Source organism: Urocampus carinirostris, chromosome 10 (genome assembly GCF_059441175.1).
Source record: "Urocampus carinirostris isolate Australia breed hairy pipefish chromosome 10, RoL_Ucar_1.0, whole genome shotgun sequence".
NCBI lineage: Eukaryota > Metazoa > Chordata > Actinopteri > Syngnathiformes > Syngnathidae > Urocampus > Urocampus carinirostris.
In genome coordinates, this window is record NC_142358.1 from 30,725,776 (window position 1) to 30,747,869 (window position 22,094).

The 22,094-nt window shown below is 39.5% G+C and overlaps 1 protein-coding gene across 1 annotated transcript in view; it reads left to right on the forward strand.

Moving 5' to 3' along the window:
• Window positions 1–1,441: 1,441 nt before the first annotated feature.
• Window positions 1,442–22,094, forward strand: part of si (sucrase-isomaltase) — a 126,246-nt gene continuing 105,593 nt past the window's right edge. Inside the window, exons 1-7 of the mRNA XM_088346169.1 lie at window positions 1,442–1,496; window positions 6,703–6,826; window positions 6,979–7,064; window positions 8,145–8,265; window positions 12,079–12,188; window positions 12,266–12,417; window positions 20,509–20,680. Of these exons, the coding sequence (XP_088202295.1) occupies window positions 6,703–6,826; window positions 6,979–7,064; window positions 8,145–8,265; window positions 12,079–12,188; window positions 12,266–12,417; window positions 20,509–20,680 (765 nt within the window). The 5' untranslated portion in view covers window positions 1,442–1,496. The remainder of the gene's footprint in view (window positions 1,497–6,702; window positions 6,827–6,978; window positions 7,065–8,144; window positions 8,266–12,078; window positions 12,189–12,265; window positions 12,418–20,508; window positions 20,681–22,094) is intronic.

The following is a 22,094-nucleotide window of genomic DNA, read 5'->3' on the forward strand; positions in this document are numbered from 1 at the left end:
ACAATATATACAAGACGGGTGTGTTGTCAACTAATTTAGCATGCCATTTTTCAACTGTGTGTGTACTTCGTTTCAGGTAATCTAATCAAGTCAAGTCAAGTCAAATTTATTTATATAGCCCTTAATCACAAAAATGTCTCAAAAGACTGCACAGGATTACAATGACACAATAACCTGATCCTAAATCAACACGCGGGCAAGGAACAACTCAAAAATGTCAGCGTGAGAAAAAAGAGAAACCTTGAGAAGGGACCTCACAAGTGGTATCCCCCTTTCAGGATGACCTTTTAGCATTACAGTACACAAACATAGTAAACACTAGGTAACATGTTGAATTTTTTTTCCCGGAAAGTGCATGACAGCAGCGACGCCTCCAGCCTGTAAACTAGTCCAGAAAGTCTATGACGGCCATGACGCAGCTTCCCATCTCTGCCAGCTGGTCCATGCAGTCGTTTACATGCTTCAGGTCAAACGCTTATCCACTGACTCATCTCAAATTGTCCTTCTCCTTCGTATCACCACCAGGCAGGCAAAAGAATAAGACAGGACAATACAGAATATGAGGTGGGCATTAAATCATAAGCTTTGGAATAGAAGTGTGTCTTAAACCTTGATTTAAAAACTTCCATTGAGGTTGCAGATCTTATCTCCGGAGGCAGGGCATTCCATAGCACCGGGGCCCGGATGGAGAACGCTCTCAAGCCTGCAGACTTCTTGGCTCTCAGAGTCACCAGTAGACCGGCATTTTCCGAGCGCAGACTCCGTCCAGGAACATAGGGGGAAATCAAATCAGAGAGATGAGAGGGTGCAAGTCCATGCAAACATGTATATGTTAATAAGAGAACCTTAAAGTCACATCTTAAGTGGACTGGGAGCCAGTTCAAGTTGGCAAATACAGGAGTAATATGCTCAAACTTTTTGGTCTTAGTCAAAAGTCTAGCTGCTGCATTCTGAACCAGCTGCAAACTTTTGATGCTAGACATCGGGAGACCAGAAAGCAATACATTACAGTAATCAAGCCGAGAAGTAAAAAAATGCATGCATTAAAACATCTGCATCAGATTGGGACAGCATCGAACGTTAAATGCTACCTCTAATCACTGAGAGTTAGCATTGCAGAAGTGTGTAACCCCTTTCAAGAAGACATAAGGAGGTGTTTGTGTTTAAAGCAGGCACATAAAAAAATGTTTTTAATTATGCATAAAACTTTGGGATTAATATGTCGAATATTTAGTTGTGCAATACTTGTGTGGATTATTTGACATTCTTAAATTCACAGTGTGCTTTTGAAAACCATGCTTCAGCGATGTGTGTGTGTGTGTGTGTGTGTGTGTGTGTGTGTGTGTGTGTGTGTGTGTGTGTGTGTGTGTGTGTGTGTGTGTGTGTGTGTGTGTGTGTGTCGGGCCATAATAACTGGTACTTATTATAAGGCGCTATCTATCTTCAGCTCAGGCACTTTGAGTTGAACTTTGCACGGGACGTTGGAGGGAGGCAAGGTAAGAAAAGCGCTACAACTATTTTAAATGGCATTAACAAAGATGTGTTTATGCAAGACCCGTATTAGTTTGTACAATGAGTGAGAGAATGAGGCCTTATTATCTTCTTAAGTAAATAACGTGGGCAAAATGTTCATGGTGAGACTGGTTTACGAATTAACATGACCAACCAAGCCATAAAAATGTTAATTATAGTCAGAACTATATTTACCTTCACTTTTTTTTTTTCAATACAGATGGCAGCTCCAATGATTCTAAAAGTTGACAAAAACATCCAGGATTATTCGTTGTGGTTCATTACGAAAACAAATAAAAAAATGAAACGGGAAAAAAATAAAAAATAAAACACATTTTTGTTCCCTGTGAACCGTTGCTTGACAGAATACACCTGGCTCCCAAGTGAAGTGGCTCTCCTTATTCTCTTTCAAAATAGAACAGTTGCATTGCATATCACCTCTATGTGTAAAATATGACCTATCCACCACCAGGGTTTGGAAGTAACAGAAAATATGTAATGGTTTTACAAAATTGGGATACAAAAATATAATTGTATTCTGTAACCTCTTCAGCAAAAACAGACATAATAAAATTCAAAGTACATTTGGTTGAAATAAGGATTATTTTACAGGATTGCAGTTGCATTTAAAACTATATTTAAACATATACATAATGATATAGATAGAGGCATTTTTTCTATCATAATTTAATTCTCTAACATGAGTGAGAGAGATGCGGTTTTACACACGACATGCATTAGCCGTATCTGTTGTGTAGATTGTACAAACTCATCCCCCACAGTGTGAATGTTTTACTGTATTGCAGGTAAAAACACATTTTGTCTGTATTTCATTTCTCCTTTAATATAGCACTCATTTTGTTGAACTGCGGTGAGCCTGCAGTTTCGCAAGGTCAGCACAGTTGTGCGCAAGTTTAGTTAATTATTTTGATGGTTTTTTTATTTTTATTTTGCAGTTAATGACATATTTATCAACAGGTACGTCAGAACTGTATCGGGGGTACATTTTCAAAGTAACCTTTCAAACTCTGTCCACCACACATCAGCAGATTACTGAAAATTTCAGTTTTTGCTTTAGTATTGTCAGACCCCAGAAACGGAGACAAGACCCACTTACCAGCTCAGTAGCCTAGATGGTAAGGCGCCCGCTTTGAGACTGGGAGGTCGGTGGTTCGCGCCCCGGCCGAGTCATTCCTAAGACTTAAAAAGTGGTCGGCGGCGCCCTCTGTTGGCTGCGGCTGCATCGGCTCGCTACAACGGGTCAGGTGCAATCGACATTTCGTTCTGTGTACATTGTTACACAGAATGACAATACAAGGAAATTATTATTATTATTATTATTATTATTATTATTATTGTGTTTGTTTTTACTCAGCTTTATTTAGAGGGCGGAAAAGGCTTTGAGTCACGATCCGGTGATCTTCGGTCAAGGGTAGCAGATCGCTTGGAACGCGAAAGTGGCACTTCTGTGGCGAGCGAAGGCAGTGTCGAGAGCGGGGCGGGAGAACAGGTCGATGGCCGGTACGGTGGAGCAGAAACGTAATCGAGTTCAGAAAAAGGGGGTTAGCGCCGGTAATCAAACAGGAATCTAAACAGGATTGAGTCAGGGTCAAAAAGTGCTTGCCTAACATGGAGCTGAGGTCCGCAGACGGACTGATACCGGGTGAAAGGAAGACGGGGGTGTGAAAACCGATAAGCAGCCAATCGGCGTCCGAGGCAGTTGGGGCCAAAGGAGCAGACTCATGTACCTCGCATCAGTAATTATGACGAAATTCGTGAAGTGGGGCATATATTATATTTAGGTTTACCAAGTCGAAAAGCTTGTCTACTTATTGTTATAAAAAATGCCAAATCAATCCAGGGAGCCATGGTTGGTTAAATTAGGTCACACAGCCATTGTGGGTAGTTCATGGACTGGTTAAAAAAAAAAAAATGCAGGGGCTTCGATTAAAACGGTGTAGACCAAAACAGCATTCATTGTTTCAAATGTAGTCTACTCACATTTTGATTATCATTGAGAGCCACTTTAAACACCGATCCTAAGTTTGCTCGATTAAAATATGATTCATACATAAAGTGTTTTTGTGTGTGGAATTTACAGATGACCTATGTTCCCTCTAAGCTGCGCGTGCGCAATCGCCCAATGCCCGCACATTTTCAGCGCACAAGAAAATCTATCCAGCGCAATGTTCCCTCTAGGCTGCGTGTGTGCACAATTGCGCACTACCCAGAGCCTTTCCGCGCACAAGAAAATCTAGCCAGCTCACAAAATCCAGGGCTCAAAATTGCTAATTAAGAAGTGAATTGAGTCAAAGTTACAGTGCATGAAGGTAAAAATACACAGGTTCCCCTGACGTTGTGTCCTTAATGCGGTATTTTGAAGTCGAGTCAGAGTAGAACGAAGTTAAGTAAAGTTAGTAGAGTTTGTCGAGAACCGGCTTCTTCGGCTTCGGCTCACTCTAAAGGAACCGGCTCTTTCGGGTCCTAAACGGCTCTTCAGGTTGTTTTTGCTTCTTTAATCCCAACATGACCAAATAATATGTAAAAGTATGCACAAAATGACTTAAAGGAATGGGGGAATGGAACAAAAAATAAAACAATACCAAAATGAAAAAAATAGTGAAAAGCTGAGAAAAAAAGAAACAAAAGGAAGAGAAAAAAAGAAGAAACAAATTAGAAAAAAAGACAGAAAAAAATAAAAGAAAGAAATGTAGGAAAAAAAGTAAATAGAGAACAGCTCGGAAAAAAATAAACACAATGAGATTTTTTTAAAGGAATTTAAAAAAAAGGAGAAAAAAAAACACAGAAAAAAGAAGAAAAAGTTTGTGTTGCATTCAAATAATTTCTAATGATATCAAGTGAATCTTGGTGCCAACATTGTACTTCCACTAAAAAATGTGATTAAGTACAGTTCTGTATCTTACACCCGAATAAATAAGCCCCTGATAATGTTAATATTATGCGACAAAATATATCAGGAAATAAAAAGAAATGGATATCTTGTGAAAGAATTATAAGAATAAACAACGTTTGTAGGCCGTACAACCTTTGCAATAGTACATGAGTCAATTCATTCAAAAGAGAAAAATAATTTTGCATTGCCAGAAACTCAGCAAAATGTAACTTGATGTCAAGTTTTGGACATGTTTGATAAAGGATTAGTTGCCACACTTGGGATTATGGTTGCTCACTGTTGTTTCAAGCGTTGCTCACCAACTTTGTGTGAACGCTCAGACCCTTGGAAAATTAGAGGGAACATTGCTGATGACTATGCTTTCACCAATCTGCACCTTTGAGTTAGAATATTTCCTTGTCCTTTCTTCACATCAAACGTTTTCTAGGTCTTTTGCGTCATGTGCGCATGACTCACACAGGGCCATGAGCACGTTAGTCTCTTCCTTTGCCCTCGCTTGATCTTCACAGCACATTAAACAGCATGGTAATAAACGTCTAATTCACCCAAATAGACGTGTGTCGGATAATGCAGCTCGAAATTCACCTTGTTTCTGTCTTCAGAACTGTATTGGATAAAAGCTTAATGGATTGAGTGACATGATGAATGTCTTCTGAATGACTCACTCCAACCAGACAGTAATATTTCTGAAAGTGTTTGGATGTAAATCTAGTCAGAAAATAGTGAAAACTTTAAACAGCATCACCATTAACATAATTTTAAAATACTGTACATTCCAGACTATAGAGCGCACCTGATTATAAGCCGCACCCACCACATTTCGGGAGGAAAACCGATTTTGTACATACACAAACCGCACTTGCATATTAGCCGCATAATAATAATAATAATAATTTCCTTTGTATTGTCATTCTTTGTAACAATGTACACAGAACGAAATGTCGATACACCTGACCCGTTGTAGCGAGTCGATGCAGCCGCAGCCAACAGAGGGCGCCGCCATTATACCAATTAGGTATGTCTCGGCCGAGGCGCGAACCAGCGACCTCCCAGTCTCAAAGCGGGCACACTACCATCTAGGCTACTGAGCTGGTGCATGCGCCCACATTGGAAAAACGCAATTCAAACACCAAACTAACCCATACCCGACAAAGTCCAAAAAACACAGCTTGAACCGAAAATAATACTGGTACTTAATATTTAATGCAGACTTGCAGAGTCCGGGTGCCCGTTGAAAGTAATCCAAGGAAAAAAGTGTATATTTCCAAGGGTAAGGGTGGGAAAAATACATATCCACTACTGTCGGCCGCGTCCACAAACAGGTCTCATCCTTACTCCAATTCCCGTCAGCCCGCGTTTGCCCCGCCCCTTCTTTCTAATTTGCTCGTACAAAACATATCAGAATAAGTTTCTAAAATAAATACATTACAAAAACATACAGTTGCAAATACATATTATACATGGTTACACATATTTACAAAGGAAGACGGTACACCGAGAGAGTTTTCAAAGCTTTAATAATACTATTATAACGTTCATCCCAAACCGTGCCTGTGAAGGGTAGCCAAACGCTACTAGCAACATGCTCCCAACACAGTAAAGTCCTCTGTTAAGAAAACATACCGTACCTGTATTAAATACGGTAAACAGTCCTTATCTTCCTCCTTATGACTGACGTCATCAAAGTCGTCTTCCTTCAGTATGGGAAAGAGACTTTGTCATATGGACGCCGTCCCACTCTCCCTTATTCAAAACCACGCCAGCATCAGCATCACGCTCGCAAAGTAAAGTTTACGTGCGGTAGTTCTGTTTCCTTCTATATCGGACTGCTCGATTGTGTTTAGCTTGAAAGTTGCGTCATGTGCCTTTTTTTTGCAATTTGCATGATGATGATATGTCTACGCTAATTTAATTTTGATTCGTGCACAAGCTAAGAAGTTGCAGTCTAAATCTTACCTTTTGTACTCGATTGCCGCTGGCGGGCGTTAGAAAAATTACATAAATTGGCCTCATCACTGAATAAGCCGCAGGGAATTTACGGTACATATTTAAAAGGTTGTTTTTTCGATATACAGGTCCAAACATGTCTTCAATATGTCAGTCATGTGAACGTATTTTCCTCTCAGTGTGTGTCCTGCCATCGGGTCTCATTAAGCATGAAATTATTTTTGACCTTTAAAACCTTGCCTTTAGAATCACAGTGTCATTAATTGGTTCTAAAGTTGTTGACCTTTACAATCACTCATCTTGCAGGGCTTTGGTTTTGTGTTTTTTAGATGGGGAGGCGGCAGTTCTCCGGTTTGGAAGTGGCCTTAATGGTCATGTTGTCATTGATGTTGGTGATCGCCGTCGCTCTTATAGTTCTTTTTGCGATTGGTACTCCGGGATCCATTACGGATGGTACGTAAATATATTAATTCATAAAGATGAAAGTACAGAGTGTATGTGTCAGGAACCCTTTGAGTTAAGTTGAAAAAAAAGCATTGATCTTGTTTTATATTTACAACTGTTGTTATGTGTTTGCAATGAAGACATACATATTTTTCTTGTAGGGACAACAGAGGTGTTTGTTCCACAGTGTCCAAATATTCTCATTGAGGAAAGGGTGGACTGTTTTCCTGATGCAGGAGCCTCCAAGGTAGGTGTCACAAGAATTATGAGAGAGTTTATGATTCACAGACTTTAGACTCTTAACTGTACTTTACCACCCACAAGGTTATATTAGGTATTACAAATTGGGTCATAGCTTTATAACATGGTTATAACCAATCTTTTTTGAGGTATTCGCAATGATGACTCACTTGATTCATAAGCATTTATGGTTGACAAGCTAAAATAGAGAAATAATCAATTGTCATTAATCAAATGCAATATTAAGGAAAACTAATATATTGGAATAGGAAAAAAAATAGAATTAAAACAAATACAGTTTTTGCAGAGGGAAGTAAATAGTATGTACTAATGACATTGACAACGACTAAAACTACTAAAACTGCAAGTTTACTCTTTTGGCAACAACTTTTAGTTTTGTCTCCTTTGAAGTGAAATATAAAAAAATACATATATATTATGAGATTTTTCTTTATTACAATGAAAAGTCAGTTGTAAATCAAGCCAAAATGTCTCAATTAGAAGATACATTTTTGGGTAGAATTTACAATTAGCAAACCAATTTACCAACTAATAGCTGATCCCATTTTTTTTTTTTTTTTTTAATATAAATCTTCCTACTTCACTAGGAAAATATCTTCAAATATCATTAAAAACAAGAAAAACTATTTGTGTAAATGTCAGAGCCAGGACAGGAAACAGGACCCACTCGCGTAACGTTACTCACAGTTTTATTGGGGAGAGGAGAAAGGAGCGCACATTCGATCCGAAGATCGTTGGTCGCGGGGAGTACCGTAAGTTGCTCAGCCGCGGAAGTGGGAATTAAGTGGGAATTCAACGGGCTTCAGCTGGTGTCCTTGGGCGGGGCCAATTGGGTGCCATGGCAACTGTGACAGAAGTTGGCGCCACAGGGCGGGGCCAATTGGGCACCATGGCAACCGTGATAATAATAAACCCAAAATTGATATATTTTATTAGTCTTTTGTTTTTATATTTGGACCTTGTCAACCACAACTGTTCAAATCCTATCGAATGCCTTTGCAATACTTCTACATCCTCTCTACTTAAATATCATTGTCAATATTGATGTAAAATAATATTTCCACAGCAAAAATGCCAGCAACGTGGATGTTGCTGGAGCCCCCGAGATGAGAGAAATGCACCGTGGTGCTTCTTCCCCACCAACCATGGATACACTGTTGAATCGGTGGAGCGACCAGATCCATATGGTAAATTTATAGCATCTTAATATCTCACTGGAAGGGCAAAATAAATGGCATTGGTTGACTGCTAACTATTCGGTCTCTGGTTGAGAGGGCCGTTTACATTTGTTTAAGTTTTTGGAATTAAAACAGTAAACAATTGCTTGGCTCAGTGACTGAAGAGCTTATTTCAACCACCATCTACTTTAGTATGTAGGCCAAGTGAGGCCGTATGACTGCAATCTGTCTGTCTTACCCTGATCTTGTTTTTTTTCCCTTCTATCACTCACTTTGCCTCAGGCATGTCTGTCAGTGAAACATGACGTGCTGCCTCTCGCATAGGCTGCTTTTATCCAGGATTTATTTTTTCTTTAAGTGAGCCCAGTTACTGTTTTCTGGGATTAACACATGCTCAAAAGTGAGTTAAAACAAGAGGGAATCCTTCTATTTTTTTAAAACTATACGTAAAACAGGTTTCAAAGAGGTTGATGGATTGAAAGATTGTCAAATAATTGATATAATCTCTCATATGAACCCAAAAATCGTTTTGTTGGACTGAACTAAAATTAATGGGCCCTCCAGAAGTCAACCTGTATGTATTGTTGTTGGGATTTTTGATCAAAGGCAGTCCAAATATTTCACACCTGGGCCTTCAGTAGTGCTTAATAAATCAATCAATCAATCAGTCTGAATCAATCAAACGTTCAATCACTATTGTATCACTTTAAGAAAACACTGCAGCTACAGCTGTGAATAACCTCATAAAATTGCTGTATTATTTATGATTATGTTAGCGAGTCGTTTTCGGTAAGTGTGGAATTGAGGCAAGTGTGGCTAAACCAACAGCTCCATCAACACTGCCGTTAGGCCTCAGAGCCTGCAGACCGGATTCTGAAGGCCTCCAGGTAGATTTCAGACCATGGCAACAAACACTGGCAAAAATGTGATTGTGTAAATATTTAATTATGAAATTTACATCTGAACGCAGCAGAACTAGGGTAATAACAATTAAAGGAAGTTGACAGACAATTTGGAATCATTTAATAAGTATAAAATATGACAGACATCACAATTAATCAGATATTATTTTAGGCTGGAAGAGAAGGCCCTGCAAGCCCAAAAGGGCCCAGCACCGTTATAGACTTTGAGGAATGCTATTCTACAAATAATTAAACAATTTTGCATTGATGGACCTACCACTGTGGCCAGGGCCCAATGCATAAATCCAAATAGCTCAACATGTGAAACACTAAATAGTTTAAAACTGTTTTACACACACAAAAACAAATTCCCGTGAGCAACAGTTTATGCCAATGGCGTACAACCACTTATCTATGTATTAATTCAAGTGTTGTGGCCAATAATATCAACTTATTGTTGCAAGAACAACATATGGATGCCTTTAGGAATATCTGTTTTGGCCGGACGCCATCAACAAAGTAGTGAGGCGAAAATCCTGCTGACTCGGGACATTATGGGTCAATGGAGAGAACCCCCCCTCAATTTTGCTGACATGCCTTGCAGCGATAAAACAAAGCCGGGATACTCTGAAGTTGGGCTTTCCCATCTGCCATCATCAATGTGTCCTAAATATAAAAAAACAAAAAGAAAAATATTTAAGAGTGAAAACCTGTTTCCTTTCCTTGGTGAATGGATTTCAATTTGACTCGAATGCTGTTTAATCATCTCGTATGTTCATTATACAAATTATAATCTTGGTCAGCAGAAATCCAATTTAATAATGTTAACCAGAAACCTCTGCAGAAATATTTTCCACTGACATATTAATAAAATATTTATATTCACTTCATAGTGAGGAAAACTACTATTAAACTTATTACGCTGTAATAAAAAAAAACTTACCTAATGGGCATGAAATCCAGCTTATTTTGTGTTTCTTATGATTGTATATTGTGTTTTTTGGGGGGGGTAAAATATGACTATTTATACAATTAAGCAAACTCGTGTGCTTTAGTGTTTTCATTTACTATGTCCGTCATGCAATATCAACACAAACTCACACCCAGGGGTCACAGCACCTCAGGCCGCCCCATACATTTTTAAAGTAAGTCTCACTTGCACCTTAAAGTCTTGAAAATATGGTACACAACTTAAAAAACGAAAGAAACCTATGATTAATCTGCAATCTAAATATAACATATGTCAAGACCAGAACGTAAACAGGACCCACTCATGTAACGGTTCTCACAGTTTTACTGGGAAGAAGGGAAAGGATTGCACACACGATCCGGTGATCGCTGGTCGCGGGGAGCAGGTCGCCTTGAACGCGGAAGTGGGACTTCCGTGGCGAGCGATGGCGGTGTCGGGATCGGAAAAAACGGGTCAGTAGCCGGGATAGAAGAGCAAAAAACGTGATCGGGATCGGAAACAAGTCAAAAGCCAGGAGAAAAGAGTAGACGTGGTTGAGATAAAAAATGGATCGTTATTCGGGGCGAGAGAACAGACATGGTTGAGATCAAAACAGGTCATAATTCGGGACGTGAGAGCAGATGTGGTCTAGATGAAAACAGATCATAACGGGACAGGAGCAAAAAAAAGGCAGGCCAAAAAGGGCTTGCCATGTAAAAACAGAGACTCGCAGACGGACGACAAAAGGGGTTTGACAGGACCGGATTTAAATACCGACAGGGAGCCAATCTGTCAACAAGCTGCAGCTGGCACCACACAGGCGGGGCTAATTGGGTGCCATGGCAACCGTGACAACATATCCAATGGGCTCAAAATGCATTTTATTGTAAGTGTCATTCTTCTAATTAAGATGTTTCAAACCAGTTTTATAATGAAATAAGAAAATGTAAAATTGAAAAAGGGCTACATTCTATCAAGGTAGCTCATTCTGTTAACAGTCATGTTTTTGTGTTTTGAGGAGTCCTTAACAGAGTTTAGAATTCCTGACACTACCTTTGAGATTTGTTTCTATCCATACATCCATCTATTATCTGCACTGCTAATCCTCAGCAGGGTTGCGGGGGTGCTGGAGCCCATCCCAGCTAACTTGCAGTGGGCAGGGGACACCCTGAACCGGTTGCCAGGGCACACTGGGACAGACAACTCACTCGCTCAATCTCACCTAGGGACAATTTGGACCCGCCAATTAACCTGACATGCATGTTTTTGGAATGTGGGAGGAAACCGGAGTGCCCGGAGGAAACCCATGCAAGCAAGGGGAGAACATGCAAACTCGACACAAGAGGGTTCGATCTCACAACCTCAGAACTGTGCCGCACATGCTCTAACCACTGCACTACTGTGCTGCCCGATTTGTTTCTAATATAGATTAAAATTATTTCTTCTGATTAGAAAATGTAGCCCGGATGTGATAGATGAGATTTTATTGCTTATATTAAGGATGCTTATTTTTCATTTATTTAAGAAAGAAATAACATATCTTAAAATAAAATATTTTTTTGTAATTGTGAAAATTGTCTGCTATGGGGTACAATGTAATAGGCTCACGAGCATTATGTTTTGTACACTTGGGACTGAATATGCACATGTTTAATATCTCATTAATATTTAGTTTTTTTTTTACATTTTTATCCATTTGCATGTTTTTTTTCTATTTTCAAAATGTTTTGCCTGCACTGAAAGAAGCTCTCCATTTTTTTTTACCATTGTATGACAAAAAATAATTATTTTTTGCTTGACACATGCCATAATGACTACAGTCATTTACCCACACTGAGATGCAAACGTGTTGTTCGAATTTCCCAGAATTTGTATTCACCTCCTTGCTTTTGCAAGACCCATCAAGCATGCCACCGCGTTTTCTTATGCATTATGACCCGGACCTTGCTTTTATTGTGTTTTTTATGACAGTAATGAAGGCACATCTGAAGAGAATGGCATCCCCTTCCTTGTTTGGAGCAGATATACAGGAACTGTCATTTCATGCTGAAATGCAGTCAAGCAATCGACTTCGGTTTAAGGTACACGCATTTCAAGGTCGACAAAAAATACCTGCATCGCCAAATGGATATTCTCCAACTGTTTGTGGTGTGTTTAGATATCGGATGCCCATGCGAGGAGGTTTGAAGTGCCCCACGAGCACGTTAACAGCCTCAGCCATCATCCGAATAGTCCCATTGACAACACACTGGAGATCAAGCACAAACCTTTCGGACTTGTTGTACGCAGGAAGGAGAACAAAAAAGTGCTGTAAGTTATCAATGATGATCAATTGTTTGTATCATGTGCGAGAGAAGTGAGCGTGCTGATAATGTTTTTGACTGGGATCTAAGTATGCATTATCTGTGTTCGTCCAGCCATAAAAAAACAGGAAGAGTCAGTCAGTTAGGTTACCTGTGATGTGAAAATTGATGAAAAAGATGACTCCACACATTTTGTTTTGAAAGACATTTCACTACCCCAGGCCGGAACACCATTGAATAGTAATACCATATTTTGCAGGTGTTAGAGTAGGCCTACGGGCTGCACAGCGGTTAGGTGGTTAGCACGCAACCCCACGTTGCAGAACTCCAGAGTTCAAGTCCAGCTACTGCAGCCTCACTATGTGGGGTTTGTATGTTCTCCCCATGCACCCAGTCACTCTGTTTTCTGCCTGCATTCCAAAAAAATGCATGTCAGGTTAATTGGCTGTTCCAAATAGTATGTAGATGTAAATGTGAGTTGTTTCTGTCCCTGTGTGTCCTGCGACTGACTGGCAACCAGTACAGGATATCCCCTACTTGTCAAAAATAGCTGGTATGGCGGCGTAGAAAATTGATGTATGGATTGATAGATTGGGCATAGCAAACTTTCAATAGACAGCTTAACTGATCCACTAGGCTGCTGCGGCTAGTTCTCGCTTAGCGTTTTACTCTTGCACACAATATCCAGTTTTAACCAATTAAGACCAATAAATGTAACCAAATAAATTGTAGACGCTGGGAACTTTTCATTTTGCTGACTTTTTTCTCAAAAGACATTCCACTCTGTCAGACCAAAACTACATTGAATATCAACACTATCAGTCAGATATGTTACTCCAGATCTGAAAACTCAGACCCAACTCAAAAAAGCTGACTCAGCATTTTTGGTTTTGCTTCTTAGCAGCTTTCGCAGAATTACATTGTAGTATCTCAGGCCACAAGTTTGGTCAAAATCACAATATTTTACGAGCAATTTGTTAGGTTACTCAAGAGTTGAAATGAAAAATGCCATCCATAGGGATTTTCATAGCTTTAATCTGGAAAATTGTTAGGTTGAAACAAATTATTCTTTCTTGCAATCAGTAGACCAATTTGCCTGTAGGGGTTGCTTGTGCTCCACCATAACTATTTTTATTTTTCTGAAAGATGCTAGAATTTCCTACACTGATAAAATTGAATTGTTCTTACTTGAGTTCTTTTGAGTTCTGATATGAATTAAAATCCCGAGAAAATTGAATCAGTGAACCAGGCCGATGGAAATGACACACGATTTATTAACACAGAGAATTAATGATAAGAAAATGAGGAGGGGCCGGGGAGTGCTGGAGATCATGTGAGTTTTCAACCGCTCAAAGTTACTTAGCACAAAAAGATAGTTTTCCGCTATATTGCCGGTCAATTTGGGGAGATTCCCTTGTACGGAAAAAAAAATGTTCAGTCCCAAGAACCAACAAACATGGTGATAATATGAAACTGTCCTTTTACTTGTTGTTGCGGAAAGATTTGGTCTCGTGCTCTGTGTGGTCTCAATGTATGGCTCACGCGCTTTTCAAGGCTGCAGTGCAGGTTCTCATGCCCGGTGGGCAGGGTTGGGTAGGGTAACTTTAACTGGATTACTTTCAATTACTTTTGGCCTACTCCAATACCAAATATGCTAATAAAAGACAAAATAAACTAAATAGGAATAAAATTACTAAATTTAGTGCAGGCTTGGGGAGTAACGGAATACATGGAACGGCAAAAATTATGTTGGCAAGCTGTTTGGATTAATTTTCATTTTGTTTCCGTCGCATTTTATGTTAGTTTTGCCGGAGATCAAAGAGATCAAAGCCAGGAGCGAAAGCTTACCACGTGTTGTGAGTCATTATTGTATTCATATTTAGTTTATTGTGTCTTTTATTAGCATATTTGGTATTGGAGTAATCCAAAAGTAATTGAAAGTAATCCAGTTAAAGTAACCCTACCCAACCCTGCCGGTGGGCGACTTGGGATCAAGCAAGGAGGACAAAAAGAGGGCGATTTATCGATTGGTTCCCTTCTATATATGGACCTGGGACGCTTACCATTCCTTTTTGGGCGGGGTCATAAATATCTGAGACCACCAGAATTCAGGTGACGGAGATTGACGTTGCTAAACTTGTTAGAAAGTCAAAGAAGTGTGCAATTTGTGGAACGTTCTGTACTTGAGAATGCCCCTTCCATCGATATAATTATGAATGATGAGAACATTATTATATTAATGCATAGCATTGGATATTTTAATTAAATTCAAACTTCATTTTATCAGATTTCATGATGGTACACGGTGAATTGGTACGTTCGGGGATTTTTCAAAAGGGGACACCGTCATTCCATCCATTCTAAAGTTCTGAGTTACTTGGGAGTCAATTTTGTGCTGGTCTCATTTGCTCTACACACCCAAGACATTGTTTTGTGTCTCAACGCATGTGATTTTCTAATGGTGCACAGACATTCTAGTCTCATCATGATTTCTGTGGATGGAACCATAAACCACATATTTGTTGTTGATAGTCATTCACTAAGCACAAGATACAAACAATACAATTCTTAGTAATTGTACGTGGGCCTATATATGTACACCGATTATCAAGACACGTGATAACAAGGTCATAAGTATAAATAACTCTTGGTATTTATCACAAATTGTCTGGGGTCTGTGGTGAAAACCACTAAAGAAATAATCACCCCCCTCTGGCCTTGTCTTGTGTCTCCAATTAAAAGCAAACAACCAACCATTCAGTATGAGGAAAAATAAAGGCTGGAGGTTGAGCTCACTAAATGTCAATCATTTGCCAAACATTCCGGAGTGTACTCATTGCATGAATCAGAAGCAAGATGCGTGGATGGGGTAGGGACGCTGGACGCTAGGTTGTCCATTTAGACATTTTTGAAAATGAAAATCTTCTTTGTTGGTGGGCACATAACGTATTTAAAAAAAAAAAATGAAACTTCAGATTTGACACTGTTCTGTTATGGGTGTGTTCACTTTAACTTTTTGTAATTTCAAAGTTTTAATTTTTCCATCAGTCAGGGGCTCGCTGTGAATCACTTTCACTTGTTGCTCTTTATTAGGGTAGGGTTTGTTACAAGGAAATACAGGCAACAAGGCAACAATATACAGAACACCCAAACAGATAAAGCATTACTGAATAGAGAAGCAAATGGTTCAGAGATCCAATGAGTCCAAAAAACAATTTCGACAGTCCAAAAATTCATCAGGTGTTATTCCTTGTCCGGAATGTCAGGAAGGGCTTCGGTGCCCTGAGTAGACAAGAGCACTGTGACAAAAACAACCTAGCAGGTAACCATGGAAACAGTCCTAAGAAAGGAAGGAGGACAAGACAGGATAGGACGAAACACCACAGGTTAATCAAGGGAAGTGATACATAGCTGTGAGGAGGAACATAAAACCCTTAAGTGAGTGACCAAAAGAGGTAAGGGCAAGTAAGAAATGATTGAAATATAGGAAGAGAGACATAACTAAGAGTGCAGGATCAAGACAAAATAATCTGTTGTGGATGTAAACCCAGCAACATTTAGTCATGATTTTATTTTAGATTTAAAAATTGGCCGCTTTGAGTGCAAACACAGAAATGTTTGAATGTCAGATTTAACAAGTGTTTTTATAGGTGTGAGCTCAGCAACTTAATCACTACCAAACAAAATGGCTTAACTCTAAGTGTGTCATGTTTTCTGTTACTTACCTTATTGGTTGTTTTCCATCCAGTGGGGTGGGGCCCTTTTTCATAGTAGGGACTGATTGCAAACCGCATCTTGAGGGGTCACATGGACTGTTTACTGTGTTCCATATAATAACATGTTGCTTGAGAATCAATAATTATACAATATTGTGTCAATGTGTCAATGATGAGCTAAAGAACAATGTCAAAATTAAAATATTTAAAATAATTTATCTATTTTCCGTATTTGGTAGATTTGGTAGATCATTATCTGCACACATTTACAAACTATTTTTTGCAACAAGCTGTTAAAATTACATTTGACACAAATCATTTTTGTTTCTTATCCAAAGTAGGATATACAGCAATATAAACACACGGGTATTCAAACTCGGGGTCTAAACAATATACATGCATGCCTGTTCTTGGATTAATACTTAAATACCTAATATGTAAGTGTGAGAACTCAGAGGATTACTAATTAATTTAATCAACTAGTTTAAATCCAGCTTTATGATTAATAATGTACTTCCCTGGCAGCGCGATTGTGGAATCCCGTGTCCAATAATTCCTGTGCTTTTAGTGAACTGTGATTGGAAGTTAGCTTATGCTTGAGTTTTTGTTATGTCACTGTCTCATAATAAGAACCTTCAACATAGCCGATCCCAAAGACGGATAAAAACAGGTAGGTATTGTTACTTAATTCATACAGAGATCCCTCGGCTATCACGGATAATGGGGACCTGAACCACCCGCGAAAAGTAAAAATCTGCAGAGTAGCGTCGTCCCATTATAAAAACCGCTAAATGTCATCTAGTGTGATCTACAGATAAAGACAGAACTCAGAATTTAAGTCTCAATTGTCATTGAAGAAAATACAACACAATTGGAGGCCTTCTACTTTCAGTGCAAGAAAGTGATTTAGAGAGCTCCTGGCTAGCTACACATTAGCATCAGGTACTGCGTTGAGCAACCATCCCAAATGTAGCGGTTTCCCAATAGGTGTAGCTCCAGGTTTTACGTTTAATGGGTAATTGATCTGGCTTTGGGGAGATAAAGACTCAGGAGGAGTGGATTAAGATTGCTGTTAGCCTAGCTGTAGCATTGGGCGGAACCTGCAACTTTCCTGACGCCGCCTCAGTACCTTCCTGGACCCAATAACAATCCACGGAACACCCTCTGGTGATGTCCATTTGACCTTCCAGAGTTTGATTTAATTAACTATTTATTTTAATGTAACATCCCTATAAAGCTAAAAGCTGCTCCGTAGTTTGTTCTGGACACTTGTGCACCCGCCACGCTCTTTGACAGACAGCATACACCGGCCTATCACAGTCGCACACACAGACAGTCCGGCCTACTCAATACGCATAGACACAATGATAGCATTCTCTCTGCCTGAACACAATTAATAATACGTTGTTATCAATGACAATGAAGACAAATCAATTCAAAATCCACAAAGTAGTGAACCAGTAATAACTGAAACTTGAAGTAGCGAAGCTTCTCTATATTTTATAAGCAAACCATGTATGCAATAGTAGCACCTGTACTATTGGACCTAGTGAAAATCTGAGAATTAGGTTCCAATAGGAACAGACTAGTAGGACCTGGACTATTCAAAACATTGTACGTTGACATAACATACTGAAGTATTGTGAGGAAATATGTAGGGTTGACTTCCCCTTTAGTAGTGTTATTAATTATACAGCTTAACCAAAGTTAATTTCCACAAAACAATAATAGTATATTTTCTTCCAGAAAAACAATGTTGTATTATTTTTCTTAAACCTCTTAAGATAGAATTTCAAATTAGTTTGAAGTGGACTTGCGATGCTAAAGTTTGAGCTATTTTATCACGATTCTGTCACTTGCCCGCTAATTGCCCTCACTTGCGCTCACTTTTTCAGCCCGAGCTGCCACTCGTTTCCTAATTATCCCTCTCCATATTTAAGCACTTCAATCCCAATCACTCTTTGTCAGGCCGTCAGCGAACCTCAGCACATGCAAGGCAAGCACTCTTTGACTCTGGCTCCCGTATTGATTCCGACCTGTTCCTGCATTCTGCCTGATTCAGTCTTGTTTCCTGTATTGATCCCCTGTCCCCGGCTTCCTGATCATCTCCGGTTACCTGACTTGCTTCCGATCCCCGACCACGCTTCGTTCTACCTGACTTGCCACCTGTCACCGGCCGCGAGGGCTTCCTGCTCCTCCTGCTCAGCAAGCACCAGATCGCTGTCTTTTTCCTCTCGCCATGACTTCCCCAATCCCTTAATAAAGCATTGTGTGCGTACATTATGCATTTGGGTCTACTGATTGTTCCTGCCGTGACACTGTTTACCTATTTTAGCTCTCACCTTAAGTCCCCTCAACTATCCAAGAGCAAGGCTAAAGGTGAATACACCAAATAACCTTATCATGTTCTGTTTACTTTTAGTGTCATAAAAAGGCAGTGGATCATAAAATATCAGAGAGAACCTTGTCCTGGCCATTAATTTCCCAGCCTTAGCTTGTGCTTGTACTCAAAACGGTTGCAATAACTCAGTAATGATTACCACACTTTAATGCCATTTTAAATCAAATTAAAACAAAGTATCCATTTAAAATCCTAAGAATGAAAACCATTCATATTAGTTTTGATCTATTTCAAATGCCAGTTCAGCAGTGACATTGGTGATACAATGTCAGATTCATCAATATATGAACCTAGATCTTATTTAACATTTGATTGGCACAACAAGACAGTAATGCACTCTAGCATAGAAAAAAATATTTTTTTAAATTTACCTTAGATAATGAATGGAGTGTCAGAAAACGGACCGGGAAGCAGGAAGTCGGAACTCATATGCGTAGACGATCTGTCACTTTAATTAGGAAATAAAAGTTGTCCAACACACAAACGGACCAAAAACAAAACAAAACAGGTTTAAAGGCAATCAAAATTACAAACTAGGCATGAACAGGTATTCAACAAGGTAAAGCAATGATCTGGCAACGGGCAGTCCCAAAAGGAGCGTTTAAGTACTCCAAAAGCAATCAGTCCAATGCGTCTCAGCCGGTGTCAAGGGGCGGGGCCAGCTGGGCACCATGACAACCGTGCAGGACATGACATGGAGTATATGCCTTGTTCCTCTTGAATAAAAGCATCAAAGGAAAGGTAATCTTCCATTATCAAGAAAAAGTCCATGTAATACCAAAAAACAATACTGCATGCCTTGACCTGCTATTAGAATGCCAATACTGTAACTATATGGTGTGCACTCTGTCTCGAGGCAAGATAATTGTGTGCCTCACTTTGCATCTGCAGACACTCTACAGTAATATGTTACAAATTAATCATATTGCTTTTTTTCACAATACAGCATGAAAGTCCATATATTAAAAAAAAAAAAATCCCCAAAATGTGCAATTAAATGAAAAATAACTTTAACACTAAATACATGTAACCAGGGTGTGAAATATGAGCAAACGGTCATGGTTGCCCTTTGCCCTCAATTGGCCCCGCCCATTTGGCGCCAGCTGCAGCTCGTTGCCTGATTGGCTCCCCTCCTATTTAAACTCAGTGCTCTCACTCACCCTTTGTCAGTCCGTCAACGAACCTCTGCACCCGCAAGACGTGTATCCTGCCCGGTACTGATCCTGTATGTCCTGTCCGGTATTGATCCCGTCTCTCCATTATCGGCTCGTGTATCTGGTATCGATCCCGTCCGTCTCGTCCTGTCTGATATTTGACTCCAGTATCCAGTATCTGTTATCGATCCCGTCTATCTCGTCCTGTCTGATATCCGCCTGTCTCATCTTGTCCAGTTTCTTGCTCCAGTGTCCGGTATCGATCCCGTCTAGCTCGCCCTGTCCGATATCGATCCCGTCTGTCCGGTATCTGTTCGTGTATCTGGTTTCGATTCTGGCTGTCTCGACCCCGTCCGTCCAGTATCTGCTCGTGTATCTGGTATCGATCCCGTCTGTCTCGTCCTGTCTGATATCTGACTCCAGTCTCCAGAATATGGTATCGATCCCGTCCATCTCCTCCTGTCTGATATATGTCCCCAGTGTCCGGTATCGATCCCGCCTGTCTCATCCTGTCCGGTATCTTGCTCCAGTGTCCGGTATCGATCCCTTTTCGCTCGCCCTGTCCGGTATTTGCTCGTGTATCGAGTATCGATCTCGTCTGCCTCTGGCTTCGTGTTTTTCCGCTCCGGTCTTTTGTCTCACTTCTTCCGCCAAGCGATCACCAAATCACTGGCGTTTGTGGTCACGCGCATGACTACCCAATGCCCGTAAAATAAAGCTTGTATGAAAACGTTACACGTCTGGGTCCTCCGTCTGTTCTAGTTCTGACACAAACAATACATTTAATTCATTCTTTCACTTCCAACTGTGTCTAAAACGACACCCAGGTTCGACACAAGAATTGGACCGTTGGTGTATGCAGACCAGTTCCTGCAGCTGTCGGCTAAACTTCCATCCAAGAATATTTATGGCCTGGGTGAGCACGTCCACAGACATTTCCGCCACAACCTCGACTGGAAGACCTGGCCCATCTTCACCAGAGATGCTTTTCCGAACGGGGTGAGTAACTACTACTGAGTACTAGTAGTAATGTGTGGTAAAATAATACAAGCACTTGGTAGCTAAAGTACATTAAAGCTGCTGTTGAGGTAAGACGATACATCACTTCCCTTGCCATTGCTTCCAGCTGAGTAATTTCTATGCCTCCATTATTGGTATTTTCACACAAAGTTGGATACATAACATGACATTGATCTGAAGAGTTACATTTTAGGTCCAGAACAGCAAATTTAATGAAAAACCTAAATAAATAAAGGAATACAATAATTGCAATGGATTCGATTATTTATAAATGTAAAACGCCAATGTATAAAAACCTACATGAAAATTAAATTAAAAATAAAATTGAGCAATTATCAAATATATAGAAATTAAATACTTAATTTGAATACAAAATTGAAATAACTTCAATCCAAAATGTAAAAATAAATATAATACATTATAAAAAATACATGCCTTTAAATACCAGTAAATTAAAACGCTCTCCCTTCATTTGCATTTATTTCATGCTGCTGTGTCATTCAAATGAGGAGGCGGTCTTAGTTGTGTTGAACTATTTGCCAATTGGTTGCCCGACCTTACAGTGCATTCACTGACTAAGTATGACCAACAGAGATACACCTCCAATTTCCCGGAATGTAGCATTTGATGTTTACAGTGCATCTACATTTTGATAAACATGGATGTAAATGCAGGGTCAGGATCTGGGAAACACCATTTGTTCGCTAAAGTGGTCCAAACTGGGGGGAGTGGCTGGATAGCATCCACCTGCTCTTAATCACTCTCCATTGTCTTTTAGGGCATTCATATGTACTGATCTATATTCAATTACATCTATATATATATATATATATATATATATATATATATATATATATATATATATATATATATATATATATATATATATATATACCAGAGCCATATTCCCCTAGTGGGAGGTGGCTAGAGTCAAGAACACATTCCTGACTCTTTGGGTTAAGCGAGGGGGGCTGGGAACCCCTTCCTCTGTATCAATCTCCCAGAAAGATTCAGGAATGTGTTCTTGACTCTAGCCACCTCCCACTAGGGGGATATGGCTCCGGCATTCATTTATAGATTGTCTATTTCCTGTTTTCTATTTATTTCCATTGGGTGCTTATATCTGTTTTTATTATCACTTGACTTCATTTATTGTGTATTTTTTATTTAATAATTTATTCATATACATCCTAACAGTTGTGGTCTTCATACTGAGTGTAGCTTTTCTGCAATAAAATAATGAATATGCATATTGTGTACGATCATCTATGAGATATCCAGTGATGATACAAATAATTGTAGATTGATAAATGCATTTCATAGAAGTTCATACTTGCTGAAATATTACATTTATGATATAAGACCCTGGCTACTAAAAGTGCGAGTGATTTGT